Source organism: Piliocolobus tephrosceles, chromosome 5 (assembly GCF_002776525.5).
Source record: "Piliocolobus tephrosceles isolate RC106 chromosome 5, ASM277652v3, whole genome shotgun sequence".
NCBI classification, from domain to species: Eukaryota; Metazoa; Chordata; class Mammalia; order Primates; family Cercopithecidae; genus Piliocolobus; species Piliocolobus tephrosceles.
The window spans coordinates 111,823,945-111,845,008 of NC_045438.1; the positions used below are offsets into that span (position 1 = coordinate 111,823,945).

The window sequence follows — 21,064 nt, forward strand, 5'->3', positions numbered from 1 at the left end:
TAAATAAATAAATATTGAGTGAAATAATTGGCATTAAGAAGTCCTGAGACCTTGTGTAAATAAATAAATAAAGATTGAGTGAAATAATTGGCATTAAGAAGTCCTCAACATTTAATGTTAACAAAAAGATGCAGTAGGCCTCTAGGTCAGGCACCAGCTGTCGGTAAAAGATGGAATAGAGCTGAGGATACAAAGATTAGTCTACTTAAAAAGTTAGGCTTTGGTCCTCTCTCCTGATAGCTCTATGCCTCTCACTGCAAGGATGAAAATGTACACAGCACAGAAAATGATAGATAATAATAGTCTAAAGCTGAACCAGCACCTTTAATCAGAGATCAAAGTTATTTAAATACTTGAACAGAGTTGAAGCCCTTAAGGCTGGATCCCAATTCCCTCTGAACTCATTCTAAATCCTAATTAACTCTTGGGGTAGGGGATTATTTGACCTTATTAAAAATACTTCATCATGACACAAGTAAAAACAAAACACATTTTGTGAGTGGTTTGAAAGTCTATCAAGTGACTTTAGAATCATCCTGAACTCTTTTTCTCTCATATCCTAGATCCACCTCATTAGTAAATCCCATTAATTTTACCTTCAGAATATATCCAGATTCTTCCCAATTTTACCGCCACCATTCTGGTTCAAGCTACCTGGTAAGTTAGTACCTGAAGTACTACAATACCTTCCTCTCTGGTCTCCCTGCTTCTACTCTTGCCTCTCACGTACATGTTATCTCAGTGCAGCAACTACAGCAATCCTAAATTAGGCAGATCATACCATTTCTCAGAAACCTTCAATCGCTCCTCACCTCGGAGTAAAAGCCAAGGTCATTAGAAAAACCTCAAGTTCATTTCCTATTACTCTCCTAGCTCATCCTGTCAGTGATACTAGTCTTCCTGCTTTTCCTTGAATATACTAAGCTCCTGTCTGGACCGTCCCCTCCTCCACCTGGAACTCTCTTCCCTATATATATTTTCATCCTCATTCCCTCACCTTCTTCAGGTCTTTGCTCAAGTTTACCTATCAGTGAGATCTTTTCTGACCACCCTATTAAAAATAGCAAGCCTCCCTGCAACTCCCTGTCCCTGCACTATTTATTCCCTTCCCTTCTTTATTTTCCTTTGTTACATGTATCACCATCAGATATGCAGTTTTATTTGCTTGCTTACTAACACTGTACAATCTCCTTCTCTCCACCAATGTGTGCTCCACAGAGGGGTAAAGGGCTTTGTTTTGCTTACTGGTATATTCCAAGTGCTTAGAATAGTTGCTGGCACATGGTTGGTACTCAATAAATATTTTGTGATTGAATGAATTAATGAGTGAATGATGTAATGAAAAGATAAACATCTTTGTCAATGTTAGAAACATTTACTTTTGATGATAATCCATATAACTTTCTCTAATGTTACACAGCGATTACATCTCCTTTTGTCTAAATTAAAGCCAAAGTATGAATTTTAAGATGATTTTTAATTATTTAACAGGTAGAAATACAATCAGTGACAATTATCAATTAAAACATTAAACAACTCAGTTACCTTTTCTTAAGAGTCATGATGAAATATCCCTTTCCTGTCATATCAAAAGCCTTATTCTCTACCACACACCACAAAAGCTTCTTTAATAGAGCATCAGTGTCCATGACACCTTTGTGTAGAATCTCTGGCAACAAGGAGCTGTCTCCTTTTGCCCTGCCCCCACATCTGCTTAACCACTCATCTTTCTGGAATGCCTCTTTTGCTCCTATTTTGTGAGCTCCTGCAGATGTGTTTAAGGTCCAGCTCAGTGACTACCTCCTAGAGCCTTGCTTGACCACTTAAACATACAAACTAAAAGCACAATGTGGTCATTTTGGAAAGATGATTGATAAATTCTCAAGCCACAATGTCTACTTTTAAAAAAATGCAAGCAGGGAGGAACAGAAGTGACATATCAAGAAATTAAAAACACAAATTGTAGATTGAAAAGACTATAGTAATAAAAAAATTCAATTTCACACTAAAATATTTAGTGTTACAGAGAAGGAACAAAATTCTAGCCTTTATATTTTGTCTTAAATATAAAGGAAAGCTTTATATTTATGGAAATGTTTTTAAGTTTGGTAAATAATCACTACTAAAAATTTTTAGAGATAAGACATTTCTGGTCAAATAACATGAAGCATATACACAAAGATAATATGACAAGCCCTTCTTAGTCTTCTACTTATGTCGTATTTTGTATTACTCACAATGGGGCCTCAATATTTAAGAATTAAATATGTAATACCAAATGAAGGAAACTGACAATTCAGTGAATAACTAAACTGAAGACACTCCATATGAAATAAAAATTTTCAAGAGTTAGGAAGATTATTCCTGAGTAGGCTTTCAACATTATTTCTTGAAGAATATTATGTTTACACAAATATATAAAAAAAGGACTAGTATTATGAAAAATAATTTTATGCAAATATTTTGACACTATTCCCTTTAAACAGGAGATTATACAAGTCACATAAAAGTCTAAGCAGGTAAAAGGAATGGAAATTGTTTCATTTAAATTATTTCTTAAAGATTAAGATGTATTTTTTATTTTAGCAATCTGCTGCTCTAATTAAAGCAATAATTCACATCTGCATGGCACCCACAAAGAACACTGCTGATAAAATTTTAAGTGTTTCCATGATCAGTTTCCATTAACCCTCTTCTAATAAACATAAACAAAGATCTCAAAGGTAATATATAATAGTGCCACATGAGAAGTAGAATTTATGGAAAACTTGACCTATGTCACCTTTTTTATATTCATTTCCACTCCTAAAAAAATAAACTAGAATCATTTGTACAGTACAAATAAAATTAAAGAACTAATGCTATTTGGGAAACAACTGTTAAGAGCTTTCCTTTTTTTTTTTTTTAAATCCTTTAAATATATAAATTCAAAGTTAACTGGGAAAATGTTATACCTATATTAGAATACATGATTTATATTTGCATGAACATGTATTCTATTCCTTCTGTACATGTTTGCACATTAACACAAAAATACAAAACAAAGATCAGATTTTGAACATATGAAAGCAAAACCATGTTTTCAAATACATTTGTAATAGTGGATTTCTGGTCTCCTTTAGAAAACAAACTCAAGAATTCATTATCTGAGTCTCTTCAAGGCCACTTGATGTTGTGTGGTAATATCTTTAATTACATTTCCTCAAGACTTCTTCTAATAGCTTCTTCTAATTCCACATCTGCATTAAAAAACATAGAATTTTAACACTTAGGGCAGAAAACTACTCAACATGTGCTGTATTTATTAAAGTTTCATCAACTGTATTCATCTTTTCAAGAAGGAAAGTAAAATCAAAATGGAAAAATACAGGATAACTTGGCAGTTTCTCTACTAAAAAACTGAGTATTTTGAAATATGAAAATCTAGATATGATCTTGATTGAATTTTATATATGAACTTAGTGTGCTAAGGAACTTGCAAGTTAATTCCACTTAGGGATGTAGAAAGTCAACAAACTTTTAAAATCACTGACAGGTAATAACTTGTTTCAACACAAAATCTGTACCACTTATTTCCTAAAAGACTCGAGGTGATACATATAAGACTTTAAACAGAAAGGCAACTCCATGAAATGACAAAATGTCACAGGACATTAAAAATTTAGTTTAATTTTTAATTATACCTCAATAAAGCTGGGGAAAAATTAGCTTCAAGCATCCTAGCATCTAAGGTAGTGAAACTCATAGCCACATAAATGTCATCTGAGAAGCATATAATATAGGCTGTATGCAGATGTATGTAAACTCATTTGACAAATATTTATTGAATGCCCATTATATACCAGGAACAGCAATGTAACAGTGAACAAGACAGACATTACTGGGTTCACAATAGTTGGGTTATATCTCCTCCTTGGGAATGATGCTAAAATCCAGGAGGGTGAAATCTGGTGTCAATTTCTTGGCCTTCACTAGCTTCTCACACCAGATTTATCTCATCCCATCTGGTCTACAGTCTCTCAGAGGCTACCCGGCTGCAGACACCAGTGAGATGCAACTGCATGTTCCTCTGAGTGGGGACACTAGTGTTGTCTAATTTAAAGTACCACAAACTAGCATGAACTGTGTATCAAGTTAAAGCTACACTCTAGGATCAGTTAGTTGCCCCTAAGATGAATTAAAAGGGATGAGGAAATGCAAAGAAAAGCGAAGACACTCTTACCAAAGAAAAACAAGGGGACGAGACTTGTCTAAGATATGAACACTTTATAAGTTACAGTAATTAATAATGTGGTACTAGTGCAAGAATAAATAGACCAAAGGAACAGCATAGACAGCTCAGAAACAGACCCATGCATATATGGACATTGGATTTATAACAAAAGTAGCACTGCAGAATGATAGGGAAAGGTCTTTTTAATAAATGATAGTAGGTTATATGTATACGTGTATATATATATATATATATGAAATAGTCTGACACAATGTCTGTTTTACAATTAAAGTTATAAAAATTTTTGAACTAAAATTCAAAATCTGAAGTATGGTTTATACTAAATGTTTCAAGTACAAGTTTCAAGTGTTATGTACTGTACATAATTGTATGTGCTATACTTTTATACAACTGACAACAGCATCACCACAAACACATGAGTAATGTGTTGTGCTGCAACATGAAGATGGCTATGACACCACTAGGCAATAGGAATTTTTTAGGTCTATTATAATCTTATGGGACCACTGTTTCCCTACTTAAAAGTAGGGAAAAGCTTACAGAATAAGGATATAAAGAAAAAATTTCTCTATAGCTGTACAAAATGTTTGTGTTTTAAGTGTTATTACAATAGAGACAAAAAGTTAAAAATTTTAAAGTTTATACAAGTTACAGTTCAAGTTTAGGCATATTGCTTTCACATCCTTATAAAGTCAAAAAATCATAAATCAAATCATTGTTAAGTACAGCAACATCTATACAAATATATTATACCTTCAGTGAGCTTATAAGTATTAAACTTGCCAGCTGAAAGACTATAAAAAACAAAAGGCAAGTATGGTCATGTGCTGTGTATCAACTTTTGGTAAACAATGGACCACATATACAACAGTGGTCCCATAAGATCATAATAGACCTGAAAAATTCCTATTGCCTAGTGGTGTCATAGCCATCTTCATGTTGCAGCACAACACATTACTCATGTGTTTGTGGTGATGCTGTTGTCAGTTGTATAAAAGTATAGCACATACAATTATGTACAGTACATAACACTTGAAAATTATAATAAACTCTGGTACTGGTTTATGTATTTACTATACTTTTTATTATTATTTTAGAGGGTACTGCTTCTTATAAAAGTATATTGATGATCCTGACTCTTTGTAGGTCTAAGCTAATATATGTGTTTGTCTTAGTTTTCAATAAAAAAGTTTTAAAAGTAATAAAACAATTTAAAAGTAGGGAAAAGCTTATAGAATAAGAATATAATGAAAATATTTCTCTATAGCTGTACAAAGTGTTTGTGTTTTAAGTGTCATTACAATAGAGACAAAAAGTTAAAAATTTTAAAGTTTATACAAGTTACAGTAAGCTAAGGTGAACTGATTATTGAAGAAAAAAAATTTCTTTTTAATGTAATATAGGCCGGGCTTGGTGGCTCATGCCTTAATCCCAGTACTTTGGAAGGCCAAGGTGGGCGGATCACCTGAGGTCAGGAGTTCGAGACCAGCCTGGCCAACATGGAGAAACCCCATCTCTACTAAAAGTACAAAAATTAGCCAGGCTTGGTGGCACATGCCTATAATCCCAGCTACTTGGGAAGCTGAGGCAGGAGAATCGCTTAAGCCCGGGAGGCGGAGGCTGCAGTGAGCAGAGATCGCACAACTGCACTCCAGCCTGGGCAACAGAGCGAGACTCTGTCTCAAAAAAAAAAAATGTAGTATAGCCTAATTGTACAATGTTTATAAAATCTACAGTAGAGTACAATAACAACCTAGACCTTCACATTCACTCACCAGTCACTCACTCACTCACCCAGAGCAACTTCCCCATCCTGCAAGCTCCATTCAGGGTAAGTACCTTATACAGGTGTACCATTTTTTATGTATTTTTATGTCTCTATGTTTAGATACACATTTACCATTATGTTACAATGTCTACAGTATTCAGCACAATAACATGCTATACAGGTTTGTAGACTAGAAGCAACAGGCTACATGATATAGCATGGGTGACAAAAGCTTTAAGCTAACTGTCTTATGTATGTTCAAAGAACTAAAGGAAACCAGGAAAACAATGTATGAACAAAATTAAGAGTACCAACAATGAGGCAGAATTATTAAAAGCCCATCAAATAGAAACTCAGGGACTGAAAAGTACAATAAATACAATGAAAAATCTTTAGAGGGGCTTAATGAATTTGAGTACAAAGAAGAAAGATTAAGCAAATTTAAATATAGGACAATTTAAATTATCCAGTATGCATAGGCATGGGGAAAGACTTCATGTCTAAAACACCAAAAGCAATGGCAACAAAACCCAAAATTGACAAATGGGATCTAATTAAACTGAAGAGCTTCTAAAGGAAACTACCATCAGAGTGAACAGGCAACCTACAGAATGGGAAAAAAATTTTGCAATCTCATCTGACAAAGGGCTAATATCCAGAACCTACAAAGAACTCAAACAAATTTACAAGAAAAAAACAAACAACCCCATCAAAAAGTGGGCAAAGGATATGAATAGACACTTCTCAAAAGAAGACATTTATGCAGCCAACAGACACATGAAAAAATGCTCATCATCACTCGCCATCAGAGAAATGCAAATCAAAACCACAATGAGATACCATCTCACACCAGTTAGAATGGCAATCATTAAAAAATCAAGAAACAGCAGTTGCTGGAGAGGATGTGGAGAAATAGGAACACATTTACACTGTTGGTGGGACTGTAAACTAGTTCAACCATTATGGAAGACAGTGTGGCGATTCCTCAAAGATCTAGAACTAGAAATACCATTTGACCCAGCCATCCCATTGCTGGGTATATACCCAAAGGATTATAAATCATGCTTCTATAAAGACTCATGCACACATACGTTTACTGTGGCACTATTCACAATAACAAAGACTTGGAACCAACCCAAATGTCCATCAATGACAGACTGGATTAAGAAAATGTGGCACATATACACCATGGAATACTATGCAGCCACAAAAAAGGATCAGTTCATGTCCTTTGTAGGGACATGGATGCAGCTGGAAACCATCATTCTCAGCAAACTGTCGCAAGAACAGAAAACCAAACACCGCATGTTCTCACTTTGGTGGGAACTGAACAATGAGAACACTTGGACACAGGAAGGGGAACATCACACACCAGAGCTTGTTGTGGGGTGGGGAGAGGGGGGAGGGATAGCATTAGAAGATAAACCTAATGTAAATGACGAGTTAATGGGTGCAGCACACCAACATGGCACATGTATACATATGTAACAAACCTGCACGTTGTGCACATGTACCCTAGAACTTAAAGTATAATATAATTAATTAATTAATTATTCCAGTATGTGTCTTGGTTTGGGTTCAGTCTAAATCAATCAATCAGTCATCCAGTGTGAGGAACAGAAAGAAAAATGAAGAAAAGTAAACCGAGTCCAAGGGACCTGTGGGACACCATCAAGCGAACTAACATATGCATTACAGGAGTCCTGAGAGGGGAAGCGAAATAGGATCAGAAAGAATGTTTGAAGAAATAATGGTCAAAAAACTCCTAAATTTGATGAAAGAGGTGAATCTACATATCCAAGAAGCTCAATGAACTCTAAAGAGACCCACACTGAGACATGTTATAGTCAAACTGTCAAAAGCCAAAGACAATGAAAGCAACAAGAAAGAAACAACTCATCACATACAAGAGAGCCTTAACAAAATTACCAGTTGATTTCTTTTAAAAAACCATGGAAACCAGAAAATAAGAATGTCAATCAAGAATTCTACATCTGACAAAACTATTCTTAAAGAAATTATCAGATAAACAAAAACTACAGAATTTACTAGTAGACCTGCCCTATAAGAAATGCTAAAGAGAATCTCTCAGATTGAAATTAAAGAACATCAGACAGTAACTTGAAGCCATATGAAAAACTAAAGAGCACTTGTGAAAAATCTGTCTGTTTTTCTATTCTGTGGCTAGGTCTGTGTTCCCCTTACCCTCCTTTCTCTCTGCCTTAATTTCATTTACTTTGAGAGCAGTAATTATGGCAAACAAACAACAAAAACAACCAGTAGTAGGAGGTACAAGACATATAGAAATGGTGCCCCAATCATTTTAAAACTGTCGATGTAAGGCCAAATTACTTAATGTTTAGAAGCCTCAGTTTTTCATATAAAATGAAGAGAATAGTCTGACTTTCACAGGTTGTTAAGATTAAGAGTAGTTTTGACTGCTATTAATTGAAGGAATTCTCCAAATAAAGCATATCGCTAACATTTATAGAAAGATGGTTTTGCATAGAAAATTATCTATGCAATGCTGTCCTCTGTCTCTTCCAGCAATTTGAGTCAGAATACCTCTAGTTAATAGACATACCTCTAGAGGAGACCTTAGGTAAAGATATAAATAATGACATAATGATCATCATAATCCCAGTAACAGTAGCAACAACCAATATATACTATTTATCATATGTCATGTTATTCTAGTAAGATAGGTATACTAATATTCCCATATTTAAAAGGAAGAAGCTGAAGCACAGTGAAGTTAAGTGACTTGTCCAATATTACACAACTTGTAAGCGCAGAGTTTTAACTTAGGCAGTATGAATCCAAAGACTGTACTTTTCACCACCACATTATGCGGCATCTGTTTCCTCTGTCAAGTACAGGAAATAGATTACATAGGATTGTTATGGCTGGCCTGTGTGGTCAGAGTTTGATATTGGTCTATGGGGAACAACAAAGAATAAGACAAATCACGGAAGGAGGGGGATTACCCTAAGGCAAAAAGCCATAAGCAAATTTATCCTGTCTTCTGCCACTATTTCTCAGGCATTTACAGAGTTGTACTGGGAAAGGAAGGAATAAAAAGAGACTTAAGAGGTTGCTTAAATTTTTTTTCAGTTTTGTTATCAGGTGTAGACGAGAACATTATTTTGCTTCTGTGGTTCAAGGTCAACAAAATAACCCAATATTCTACAACAAAATAGCCTCTATCTTAATTTCCCTTATCCATTTACAGGGAAATGGTGGCTCTAACATGTTTTAAGTTTGTTAAAAGTTTATTCATTTCACAAGCAATCATTTTGTGCCAAACACTGTACTAGGTGCTGCTGAAGTAAGATAAATAAAACATGATCCTATACCCTAAGGAGCTTACAGTCTGTGGAGATCAAAGATATAGACGGAAGTATTTTAAATCCATTTGGCCTGGTACAGAGGGAGCCCAGAATAGACAGTGGTTGGCTGTGTCTAAAGATGGACAATCTAGGAAAGGCACTGACCATACAACAGTGCCTACAAAAATGGCAATTCTATATGGTTCAACCTAAGAGATGAAATTCGAGTTAGCTCTTTTGGGGTGATGAGGAGGGGAAAAAAAGAAGAATGTTAGAGAAAAGTGCAAAGGAGCCCATATTCCTTAACTTATGTGAAACATCGTGTGCTTCTCACACTTACTTTATATAAAGCATCAGGATACAAAACACAAACACCTTTGGTTTTTCTTTGAATTAAAGGATTTTATCCCCACCTCTATTTTAACTATGACAACTAGTTATAGGTTTAAAGTATCTTCTCTCGAATCCTATAAAAATAATTATTTTTCCAAACCAAATAATCACAAAAATGTCACATTGCCACCTCCAAACCATAAAATGCATTACATAGATAATATCTGGTACATATCCAGTTACACAAATCTCAGATTTCCTAGGTTAGGTAGGAGCCCACAAAACTGTGACAGCTTATAACTATTTAAAAGTTGTAATTTTGCCTGGCATTTTCCACGGGATGAGTCACGAGGTGTCAAATAAAAGTTGCAAAATCTGAACTCTTTAGACGTTCAGTACTGTTTATCTTTTAGTGGCCTTGATAAACAACTTAATTGGCAGTTTTTGTTCGAAACGCACAAAAGTTCTTTCATTTGTTTAATTAATCATTATGTGGCTGCTAAGCATTGAGCTAGACCTTGAAAGACCATGCTGGGAAAAGAAGTTGGTCAAAAAACTTGCTTCCTTCCAATTAGCTGTAGATTTATTGCCAGTTTTGTTTAACCAATGAATCTGGCTATAAGGCAGAAAGATTACAGCTATCTACTTCATCTAATGGATGAATTGATTCCACTGCCAGACTCCATTTCCCAAACTCTTAATACCATAAAGCTCTAGTATGCTCTTAGTTAAACTAGTTGTATTATCTGAGATCAAAGAAATGCAAAGAAAACATATCAGTCGGCCATTCTGTTTGTGTGTTCAGTCACATATTTCCATACCTACTTTCCAGCCTCCACATTCCTACCCTACAGTCTCCAACAATAAACATTATACTGGAATGTACGTGAAGACTCCTGCTGTTTTTCTTTAACATCAAAGATGCTGATATAATACTTTCAACTTCTCCAGTGAAGCTCAAAGTATTTTCTAAGATCCATTATCTCATTTCCCCCGGTTATTAAAAAGTGCAGTCTGTTATAGAAAAACCAAAGAATGGTTACAAGACACAACCAAATAATGGTACAGCCAGCAAATGATTTGATGCCAAGTGACATAAAAAGTTCTCTTTAACCTACAGAAGGAAATAGCTTTTCCTTTAAGAAGAGTACAAGAGAATTTTAATTTTTAGCTGCGCGTGGCAGAGGCACACGCCTGTAATACCAGCTACCCTAGAGGCTGGGGCACAAGAATCGCTTGAACCCAGGAGGCAAAGGTTGCTGTGAGCTGAGATTTTACCACTGCATTCCGGTCTGGGTGACAGAGTGACCAAAACCAAAAACAAACAAAAAAAAAACACTTTTTAAAAAAATTTATTTTAAAAAGCTCATTTACATTTAGATATAGGTGCTTGCTTTTAGAGTTCCACTGCCTGTCTTTTAATACTCTTAATACTATTCAAGATAAATAACAATTAGGAAATCAGAATTGTCTCCTAGCCCAGGAGTTAGCAAACTTTTTCTTTTTAAAGGGTTAGAAAATAATTATTTGAGGGGGGTGTGGGTGGAGGGGCTCTACTGTCCGTGCCACACTTACTCAACCATGCAGTTGTGGTACAAAAGCAATAGCATAGACAATACTTAAATGTATGGCTGTGTTCCTAAAGGTAGTGGACTGGATTTGATCCAAGGGCCATAATTGGCTGACATATTCTAGCTTTCTAAATTAGTATTACCCCTAAGTCGTCTTACATGAAAAATGCAAAGCTATCCTTCAAACTGAGAAAATGTTTTAACTTGGGGGTAGAAGGGAGTAAGAGGGGTGAATGGGTGAGAGACAGAGAAATTTAAAAAATACAAATACAGTCAAGCAGAAAAGAGATTAACTCTATTAGGTTACCTTCTGTGGATATAAATTCTTCTCCTATTGAAGTATTTTTGGCACCCATGTTATCATCACTGTCACATTCTGTAAAGAAGAATCAATACATGCAGTTATTGTCCCATAAATTTATGTATTCTCAATATTATTTTCAATAGCTTCTCATACCCAACCTTACTCATTACAATACAGTTCATTAGTGTTACACTACTTTCCCACACTAGGTTTTTTCATATGCTTACCAAATAATATTAAAAACTGTGACAGATTAAATTCTCCTATATTTTGAAAATCATATGCATTCATCTCTATGGAGATAACACCATAGGTTTTAATTAACAATGCCTCTTGCATAGCACAAGCTTACTTACCTGATGTCTTACATGCTTTCATAATGAGAGACCGAAGGCTTTATAATACGGTATGACTGAAAAGGCACTGCAAAACTCACTTAAAATTTGAACCATGGAGCCTAAGGAGATTAATGTCTAAATGTCACGTGGGATCAAAAATGAGGTCCTGGTGTAGAAAAAGGATATTGAGGCCAGGTGTGGTTGTTCACACCTGTAATTCCAGCATTTTGGGAGGCCGAAGTGGGTGGACTGCCTGAGCTCAGGAGTTTGAGACCAGCCTGGGCAACATAGCAAAACCTTGTCTCTACCAAAAATACAAAAATTAGCCAGGTATGGTGGCACGTGCCTATAGTCCCAGCTACTTGGGAGGCTGAGGTAGGAGAATTGCTTGAACCTGGGAGGTGGAGGTTGCAGTGAGCTGAGATGACACCACTGCATTCCAACCTGAGTGACAGAGTGGGACCCTATCTCAAGAAACGAAATGAGATGAGATGGGAAAAGAAAGAAAAGAGGTGAGGGGAAGGGAAAAAAGAAAAAGGACACTGGGGAAAACTAAAGGCTGGAATTAGTAATAATGTCCTAATATTGTTCCGTTAATTATGCCAAATGTATCACACTAATATAAGATGTTACTAATAAGGGAAACTGAGTATGGGTACATGGAAACACTGTACTATCTTCACAACTTTTTTGTAAGTCTAAAACTATTCTCAAAAATAAAGTTCATCTTTAAAACATTTGAAACATGGTACTATCAATGACCTAATGTTTTGCTTATCACTTTAACTATATTTAAATCAATATATATTTATATCAAGATATAATTATACAAATATAAACAGATATGAATCTATATATGATATATATGTCAGTGACTTGAATCAGCACTTAACTAAATACAAACCATATAGACATACTTGTTTCTGTGCAAACTTAAAAACTTAAAATATACATTAAAAAGACATTTAAGTATCTATAAATAAAAATTAAATCACTATATTTCACTATATTTTTTTGCTGCAGAAATTTGTTTTTACAAGTCATCTTTGCTATGAATTCCAGCAAAATACTTCAAATATTTCAAGCAATGTTTTCGGTAAATAAAACATTACATTTACAAATTAAAGAACAAAATTAAACCTCTAAACCAGGGGTGTCCACTCTTTGGCTTGCCTGGGCCATATTGGAAGAAGATCGTCTTGGGCCACACATAAAATACACTAATGATAGCCGATGAGCAAAACAAAACAAAACAAAACAAAAAACGCAAAAAAAAAAATACTCTCATAATGTTTTAAGAACGTTTCTGAATTTGTGTAGGGCCACATTCAAAGATGAACTGGGCCACATGTGGCCCATCGGCCACAGGTTAAACAAGCTTGCTCTAAACATTAAGAACAAAAGGAAAATACCCACAGGTTTCTGTTATTACAATTTAAAGTCAAGGTCAGTCAAAAGCAGTATGTTATAACTCATCCAAACAATTCATCATTGCTTGCAAGGCCTAAGGCTACACTTCAGGGTTGAATAATGACAAATCCTTGATTTCTCAAGGATTAACTTGACATGGGGTTGCAAATATTAATATCATAAAAGGTTGCTTTTGCCTCAGTCAACCTCCTCAGAAGAACAGAGAAAATTGTAAATATTCTTTCTTATTTTCAGTACCTTTGCATGGAATTAGTTTTATCAAACATATTTTTATCATGTGTCCAAAGAAACAACCTATAGCTTTCAGTAACAGGCTGAGGAAACAATAGGCAGACAGACTTTTAGAAATAATTCAACAATTATTTTAGGTAATACCTATTCCACAGGCCATGACGCTTCAATCACCTACACTTTCATAGCACCTAGGTGAATGTTTATGCTCTATATTTGTAAGATGGATTTAAAAATCTGTGTAATTGGTATGACTCTATAGATACCAACCATACTTACTGCTTCTAACCCATTCGTTCACAATGAAGTCACAACTAAATGGATATAAAAAGTCTCAGGCTTATAAACAAGACCATCTAAGGAGCATACAGATTCAACAAAAATTATCTTGTAGTAACATCTTTTTCATTGTATGTAATTCTCAAGGGAGCAGATACTGGCCCAAATAAGAAAACACTAAAAATATTAACCTCTGTGTACCCTGGAACATTTATATCGATTAGAGGAAAGGTAGAGGAAGCAATGGGAAGCGGGTTTCTAGTGAATTTCTTTGAAACTGCATGTTGCAGTACTCAAATAAGTTCACTGCAGTGCTTGTAGGTCTAGTGCCAACTTCTTGAGGAGCCTGTAAAGATGGTGCTTACTCGTTTAATTATGAGACAAAAGATCCTAGAGAAATTAGAATGCTAATTGCTTTCCTTGGCTATATTCAGGATATAATCACTTTACTTTTTAAAGCACCAGAACCTACAACCAAATCATTTTTTCTGACCCCCCCCCAAAAAAAGTGCATTCTTCCTGAATGTTATTTAAAATAAAAAAACTTGTTTGATATCTTTATATAAATTCTGTAATGTCACTATACTGTGGTTTGAGTATCTCCCATTATCCTCATTCTTCAAGGACATGGTTAGAGCCAGTAATTCACACTGGGTGGCTAGCTCTACATCATGAAATCAGGTATTTGTGTCAGTGAAAGTCTCACCCTACTCACTGATACTAATGAAAAGCAAAGCACTTGCTGTGCAGCTGCAGGTAGATTATTTAACCTTTCTGAACCTCTGCTTCCTTCCACACTTACAAAATGGGGTAATCCAACATCTACTTCACAGCTTGCAAAGCGGATTAAAAAGCGGATTAAAAAAGTGGAAGAAGTTCTTTAAACATATTTAAACATCTTTAAACACTACAAACATAAAAAGCAGTTAACATGGTGGCTGGTACATAGTAGGTCTTCAATAAACTACAATAAACTTCAATACACTTTTTTCAATAATAAAGTTCACTTTTTTTTCTTTCAACATTTAAGTGACAAGTTATATCTGCTCTGAAACATAAGGCTTGAGTTAAAATAAAGAAGTATTTGGGAATAAAATATAAATGGTCTAAGAAAGTCTACCTAGCTTCTCTGATTGGGATTACCAGAAAGGATCCATGTATCTTAAATGTTAAGAAAGTGAGGAAAAGTACAATATAAAATAGAAATGATGAAGGATAAGAAGACCAAAGTGGGGGCAGAAATTAAAGTTAACAGATTTTTTTAAATGTCTCTACAATAATTTATACATATATCACAGCTATAATTAAAATGTTCATGTTGAAACCCTGATGCTTACAAGGAGAGAAAAGAACTTTTACCCTAATTAACCAAGTCGGAGGCATAAAAAAGTACCAGTAATAAAGCTACTTAACCTTTCCCCTCCCCACCATGCAAAAAACAATGCCTTAGGAACAAATGACTGGACACCGATATACAGAACCAGCAACTCCAAATATCTGTATTTTTACTGAAATAAGTACCTCTGGAAAGACTTTCAATTAACAGAGAAATAAACGAAGACTAATTTCTCCTAGTATGATACCATACGATCGATTCTGATTACAATATTCCCAAGATCCTATTTATACAGCAATCTTCAGTCTAATAAAAACCACTTTTTAGTCCTGCTAATGGTACATTTCTGAAAACTTATAAAGAATAAGAGACTCAAACTTGTATCACTTCTCTATGCTCTGGTGAAAAATTCAAAAATCTGAAAAACACCAGCCTGGCTGTATAACAAATATGAGAGGACTTATCACTCTATGTTACTTATAGCAGGGGTCACCAACCCCAAGGCCATGGACCAGTACTAGTCTGTGGCCTGTTAGGAATTGGGCCGCACAGGAGGAGGTGAGTAGCAGGTGAGCCAGCATTACCACCTGAGCTCCTCCTCCTGTCAGATCAGCAGCGGCATTAGATTCCCACAGGAGCACAAACCCTATTGTGAACTGCACATGCAAGGGATCTAGGTTGTGAGCTCCTTATGAGAATCCAATGCTCCACCTCCTGCCCCCATCCATGGAAAAATTGTCTTCCATGAAACCAGTCCCTGGTGCCAAAATGGTTGGGGACTGTTGACTTACAGTATATACTTAGGTTACATCCCAAAGGACAATTTTGTTTGTTGATTGGCAACTAGAAGCATTGAGACCACAAATCCCTTGAAATTGTATGCAATGTAGTATATATATGTTTATTTTGGGGGAAGGAAGGTATAGAAAGTTTTCATCAGATCTCAAAAAGGTCCAGTGACCCCTTCATCCCAAAAACCATATTGCCTTAAGAAACTGACTGGCTGTCAAATCTGAAAACAAGAAGGAACACCATGTTTAGCTATGTGCAAGGAGTTATCCTGGCATTCTTTAGTAACAAAAATTATATTAATGGACATTGAGAGATTTACTGAGTCCCATTATATATTAAATACCATTCCTTAATAGAAACTATCACTCAACTATTCACAAAGCTATTTGTTAGGAAAGGAAATGGAATAAAAAGTTACCCAAGAAAATGATTTTTCTTTGATTCCTTATAAAGTTCACTACAGGCAATTTGATGGTTTTAAGTCTTCCATGAAGAAAAAGTTTGATCTTAAATCAGATAACTAAGCCTGAACATACTATGATTCAGTGTAACATTAAAAATAGTGGCTAGGAATCACATTTTCTTTTTATGGTAGTAATAATAAAAAATAGCTATTGTTAAATAGCTAAAGTGCTTTATATACTGCGCTAGACACTTTACATACATCACTATTACAACCATATAAACACAAAAAAATGAGGCTCCAAAAAAGTTAAGTAACATGCCTGAAATCACACTGCTAGGAAACAGCAAAGTTAGCATTTGAATCAAAACCTATATTCTTCTTCATGCAGTGCACAATCTCTGTATGTCACAGAAATTAAGAATAAGTACACATGTGCCTCCAAAAAGTAGTTAGTTCAAATGAGTACTGAGTATAGGTGATTTAAAAAAAAAAAAAAAGAATATCTAGAACATAAGAGTCATTTGGAACAGCACAATCAGCAGATATTAATAACCTATATCTTACCTCCAACCCTAATATACCCATGAAAGCCTACTCATATTCACCTCTCATTCCAAACATAATTGAACTAGAGGCAAAACCCTAACAGCTTTCACATTTGGAGTTATAAATGTTCCCAAAAGCAGAAGCGTAAGAGAAGGAAAGGGAGGTTGGCCTTGTGTGGCAAAGGTAAAACTTTATCTTACAGGATATTTAAGTAGATGTTGAGGACTGGGAAGGGGATGGCAAAAGAGTAGAAGAGGTGTTTTTGATTTCTGTTTGTTTGTTTTTGAGATGAAGTTTTGCTCTTATTGCCCAGGTTGGAGCACAATGGTACGATCTCGGCTCACTGCAACCTCTGCCTCCCAGGTTCAAGTGGTTCTACTGCCTCAGCCTCCCGAGTAGCTGGGATTACAGGCAACAGCCACCATGCCCAGCTAATTTTTGTATATTTAGTAGAGACGGGGTTTCACCATGTTGACCAGGCTACTCTTGAACTTCTGACCTCAGGTGATCCACCTGCCTTGGTCTCCCAAAGTGCTAGGATTACAGACATGAGCCACTGCATACTGTCCGTTTTTTTGTTTGTTTGTTTGTTTTGTTGTTGTTGTTGTTGTTGTTAAGAAAAAAGAAATTCACAGATAGAAAAAACAAGTGAAAACAAAAATTACAGAATAGGAAGTGACATAAAGACACGAGTTCATTTTCTTTTATAATCTTCCATCATTACTCTGCTTTAAAGAGTATAAAGAGCACAGATTACTGATTCCTAACTTTGCAGAAGTGAATTGATCCACTGTAATCAGTGACTAGAGCAAAATTCTCCAAAATGGGTTTTCAATCAAAATGTGCTTCCAAATATATTGAAAGAAAAAAAAATCTAGGAGGCAAGCAGAGTTGAAAACTTTAAAGGCACACAATAAAAATGCCAAAAAGCCACTATTTTTCATTAAGATAATTCATTAATACCTTCAAACCTTATTCATGAATTTAAATTATTAGGATATTTAAACATTAATTATTCTATCCATATTTCTTCAGAGACTACGAAAAAGAGACATATAGCTCAGTGGTAGAACATTTGACTGCAGAAATTATGAAAAATGAAAAACAAAACTTCTGAATCCTTAGAATTACATCTTTTCTTATATACTAGGAAGTGAAAATGGACATCAGCACTCCTTTCATTGAACAATCTCACAAAGGTACAGAAGAAAGTGCAAGTCCCAGCAATAAGTTAGGATGTACCCACTTCTCTAAGGACCTAAAAGCCTAACAGCATTTCATTTTGTCACTGTCAACCTCCTAAATGATTGCCTTTTTTATTGCTTTCTGGTTTTCAACTGTAAACACACTGCTTTCTAAAAGACTGAAGGTCAATTTGGAATTTCAAGAACAAAGTGAAGATGTGAATTCTGAGCTCTTAAAATTGTAGTAACATACTATAACGCACGAATATATATTTTATATACATCAATATAGATTTTATCTACTAGATCAAAAAAAGGCTCCAGAAAATTATTATGAATTCATCCTCCTTCTAAAACACTAAAGAATGAAAGTGAGATTTTTTTTAAAAAGATAAGTAAGATAGAAGTAAGAGAACATGATGGTTTAGTAAGCAGGCAACAGTTCACTAGCAGACAGCAGTTTATTGGTTTCTCTCAGCAGTGAAGTCTCCTCCTCTTGGGTGGTTTGCACTGTGACTGCAGCTGCGTACCTTTGGTGGTATCAGATATGCTATTTAACAAGGCACACATCATATCTCCCTCTAAGTGGTGAGGGTTTAGTATATGAGCTGGCCTCTGAGTCTTCTTAAATTGATTCTCTAGCTCCAGAAAACCTTGATCTCCTGAGAGGATGGTGAAAGGAATTTGCTTGGGTAGTTGTTCATCTAGACGGCCAGCCTAAGTTAGAACAAATGGCACAGGTTGGTAAAAAATCAGCACGAGTTTCAAAACAAGTTATATCTATTCACAATGAACACATACCTAGGAAGGTATATTCAGCTTGTTCCCTAATCCCTACCAAAGTATGACACAAAGATCTCCTTCGGCTGGGTGAGTGACTCACGCCTGTAATCCCAACACTTTGGGAGGCTGAGGCAGGTGGATCGCTTGAGGTCAGGAATTCCAGACCAGCCTGGCCAACATGGCGAAACCCGGTCTCTATTACAAAATGCAAAAATTAGCTGGGTGTGGTGGCATGTGCTTGTAATCCCAAGTACTCGAGATTCTCCAGGCTGAGGCTAGAGAATCGTTTGAACTTGGGGCAGCCAAGATTGGGCCACTGCTTTCCAGCCTGGGCGACAGAGTGAGACTCCATCTCAAAAAGAAAAAAAAAAAAAAACAGAGAGAAAGACCTTCATAAATTAAATACCCCACATTTAATCCAATATAAGATGCTATTAAATTATATAAGCTATTTTATGTGCCATAAAAAGAAAAAGCCAAAATGGAAGTCCAACAGACTTCACATAAAGTTGGAATACCAATGGGCTATACACTCAATATAAGGGTAAATAAGAAATAAATCTGTCATAGAGAAAAGGTAAGCAAGGCAATTTGCATGATTCAATCTTGGCACTAGATAGAAGGAAAAAGAAATCTTTTGTTGTTTAAACCATAAGCTGTAGTCAACAAGTTTGCAGAGTAAATTCACATTATCAGTGTGACATGTAAGTCCTCAAGCAGAAAATGTAAAATGGGTCTCAGTTTGGCAGTTTCTCTAGGTACCTGGCAGAGGCAGAAGCAAATGCAAATTCTATCTAGGCCAACAGTGATTGTTAAGGTACCTCTTAATTTTAGAGATACTAAAATATGAAAATGTCTTAATATATATCAAATACAGTATCATCAGCAGGTGCAGTGGCTCACACCTGTAATCCCAGCACTTTGGGAGGCCTAGGCGGGCGGATCACTTCAGGCCAGGAGTTTGAGACTAGCCTGGCTAACAGGGAGAAACCCCATCTACTGAAAATACAAATATTAGCCGGGCATGGTGGTATGCTCCTGTAGTCCCAGCTACTTGGGAGGCTGAGGCACAACAATCGTTAGAGCCCAGGGGGCTGAGGTTGCAGTGAGCTGAGATTGTGCCACTGCACTCCAGCCTGGGCAACAGAGCGAGACTGTCTTAAAACCAAAAAACAGTATCATCTCTTGATCATTTATCCCACAAATAGTTGAGGGTCTACCATGGATAGCTGAAGGTTTGCTAGAAGTTGAGGATAAAGCAATAAAAATATGCTGTGGGGTCCTGCCTTCATAATAGTCACAGGTAGAACCTGAAGTACTGAAGAATGGTCTATAACTCTCATTACAATTCAAGTGGGAAAAAAATCCAAGTGGGTGTGAGATTCACATTAGATTTTGAATAAAACAATGACTCACATGCATACATATGGCAAAATCAGCAGCATCTTTTCTTTTACTACAGCGAGGATGAAGGAAGAAGCATCCAATCCTGTTCAGGTAATTATAAATTTTACAGTTGAGCGGAGGCTTCCAATTGGTGTTTCCTCCTATTAATTTCAGAAAAAGCAAAAATGATAATCAAACAGGAGAGGAAAGGCCAAAAATTTTATCAAGAAAAAACACATACTAGAAAAAAAACTTTTCTAGAGGCAAAGTACTAAATCAGAATGTGGAAGAACTCCATCCGAGCATAAGCATCAACATCTTGTTGCTGTACAGTCTTGAGAAAGTGGACTAAATTCCCTGAATCTGTCAACTCATCTTAAAACTCACATGGATATTAAGCAAAATCAAAAGTAATGTGTGCAAAAATTGTTTGAATGGCATTATTCTGTAAGTGTAAGCATAAGTGGTGACATTTTTACAAATGTCATCACTGTTCAATGCAGAAATGATGGGCAATCACCAAAGCTCAACTTACTAAAGCAATTATACTGGCTAATTTATCCAGGTCAGTATGTTTCTATCTTTAATCCCAATCTTTCTCTTTACATGCTATTTTCTATCAAACATGAACAACAGCAGATGCTCACTATACTAATCCTCTGTAAACCAAAGAAGCCTCTCCCCCAGGTTTGGTCAACAATTTGTAAAAAGGTTAGATGAAGCTGAACACTTAAGAACAGCAAGGATGAACCAAAGAGGCAGTTATGACATGTTGAAAATGACATTAGTCCTGTAGCTGAGAGGACAAATTTC

The 21,064-nt window shown here is 35.7% G+C and overlaps 1 protein-coding gene across 4 annotated transcripts in view; it reads right to left on the bottom strand.

Annotated features, from left to right (window-relative positions):
- Positions 1–1,355: 1,355 nt before the first annotated feature.
- Positions 1,356–21,064, bottom strand: part of ZNF451 (zinc finger protein 451) — an 85,194-nt gene continuing 65,485 nt past the window's right edge. The window contains exons 12-15 of one of the 4 annotated variants that reach the window (XM_023222985.2): positions 20,282–20,412; positions 18,613–18,799; positions 11,543–11,611; positions 1,356–3,239 (exon numbers count right to left, since the gene is read on the bottom strand). In XM_023222985.2, the coding sequence (XP_023078753.1) occupies positions 3,193–3,239; positions 11,543–11,611; positions 18,613–18,799; positions 20,282–20,412 (434 nt within the window). In that variant the 3' untranslated portion in view covers positions 1,356–3,192. The remainder of the gene's footprint in view (positions 3,240–11,542; positions 11,612–18,612; positions 18,800–20,281; positions 20,413–21,064) is intronic. The other 3 variants (XM_023222987.1, XR_002733827.2, XM_023222986.2) reach the window with 3 other exon arrangements.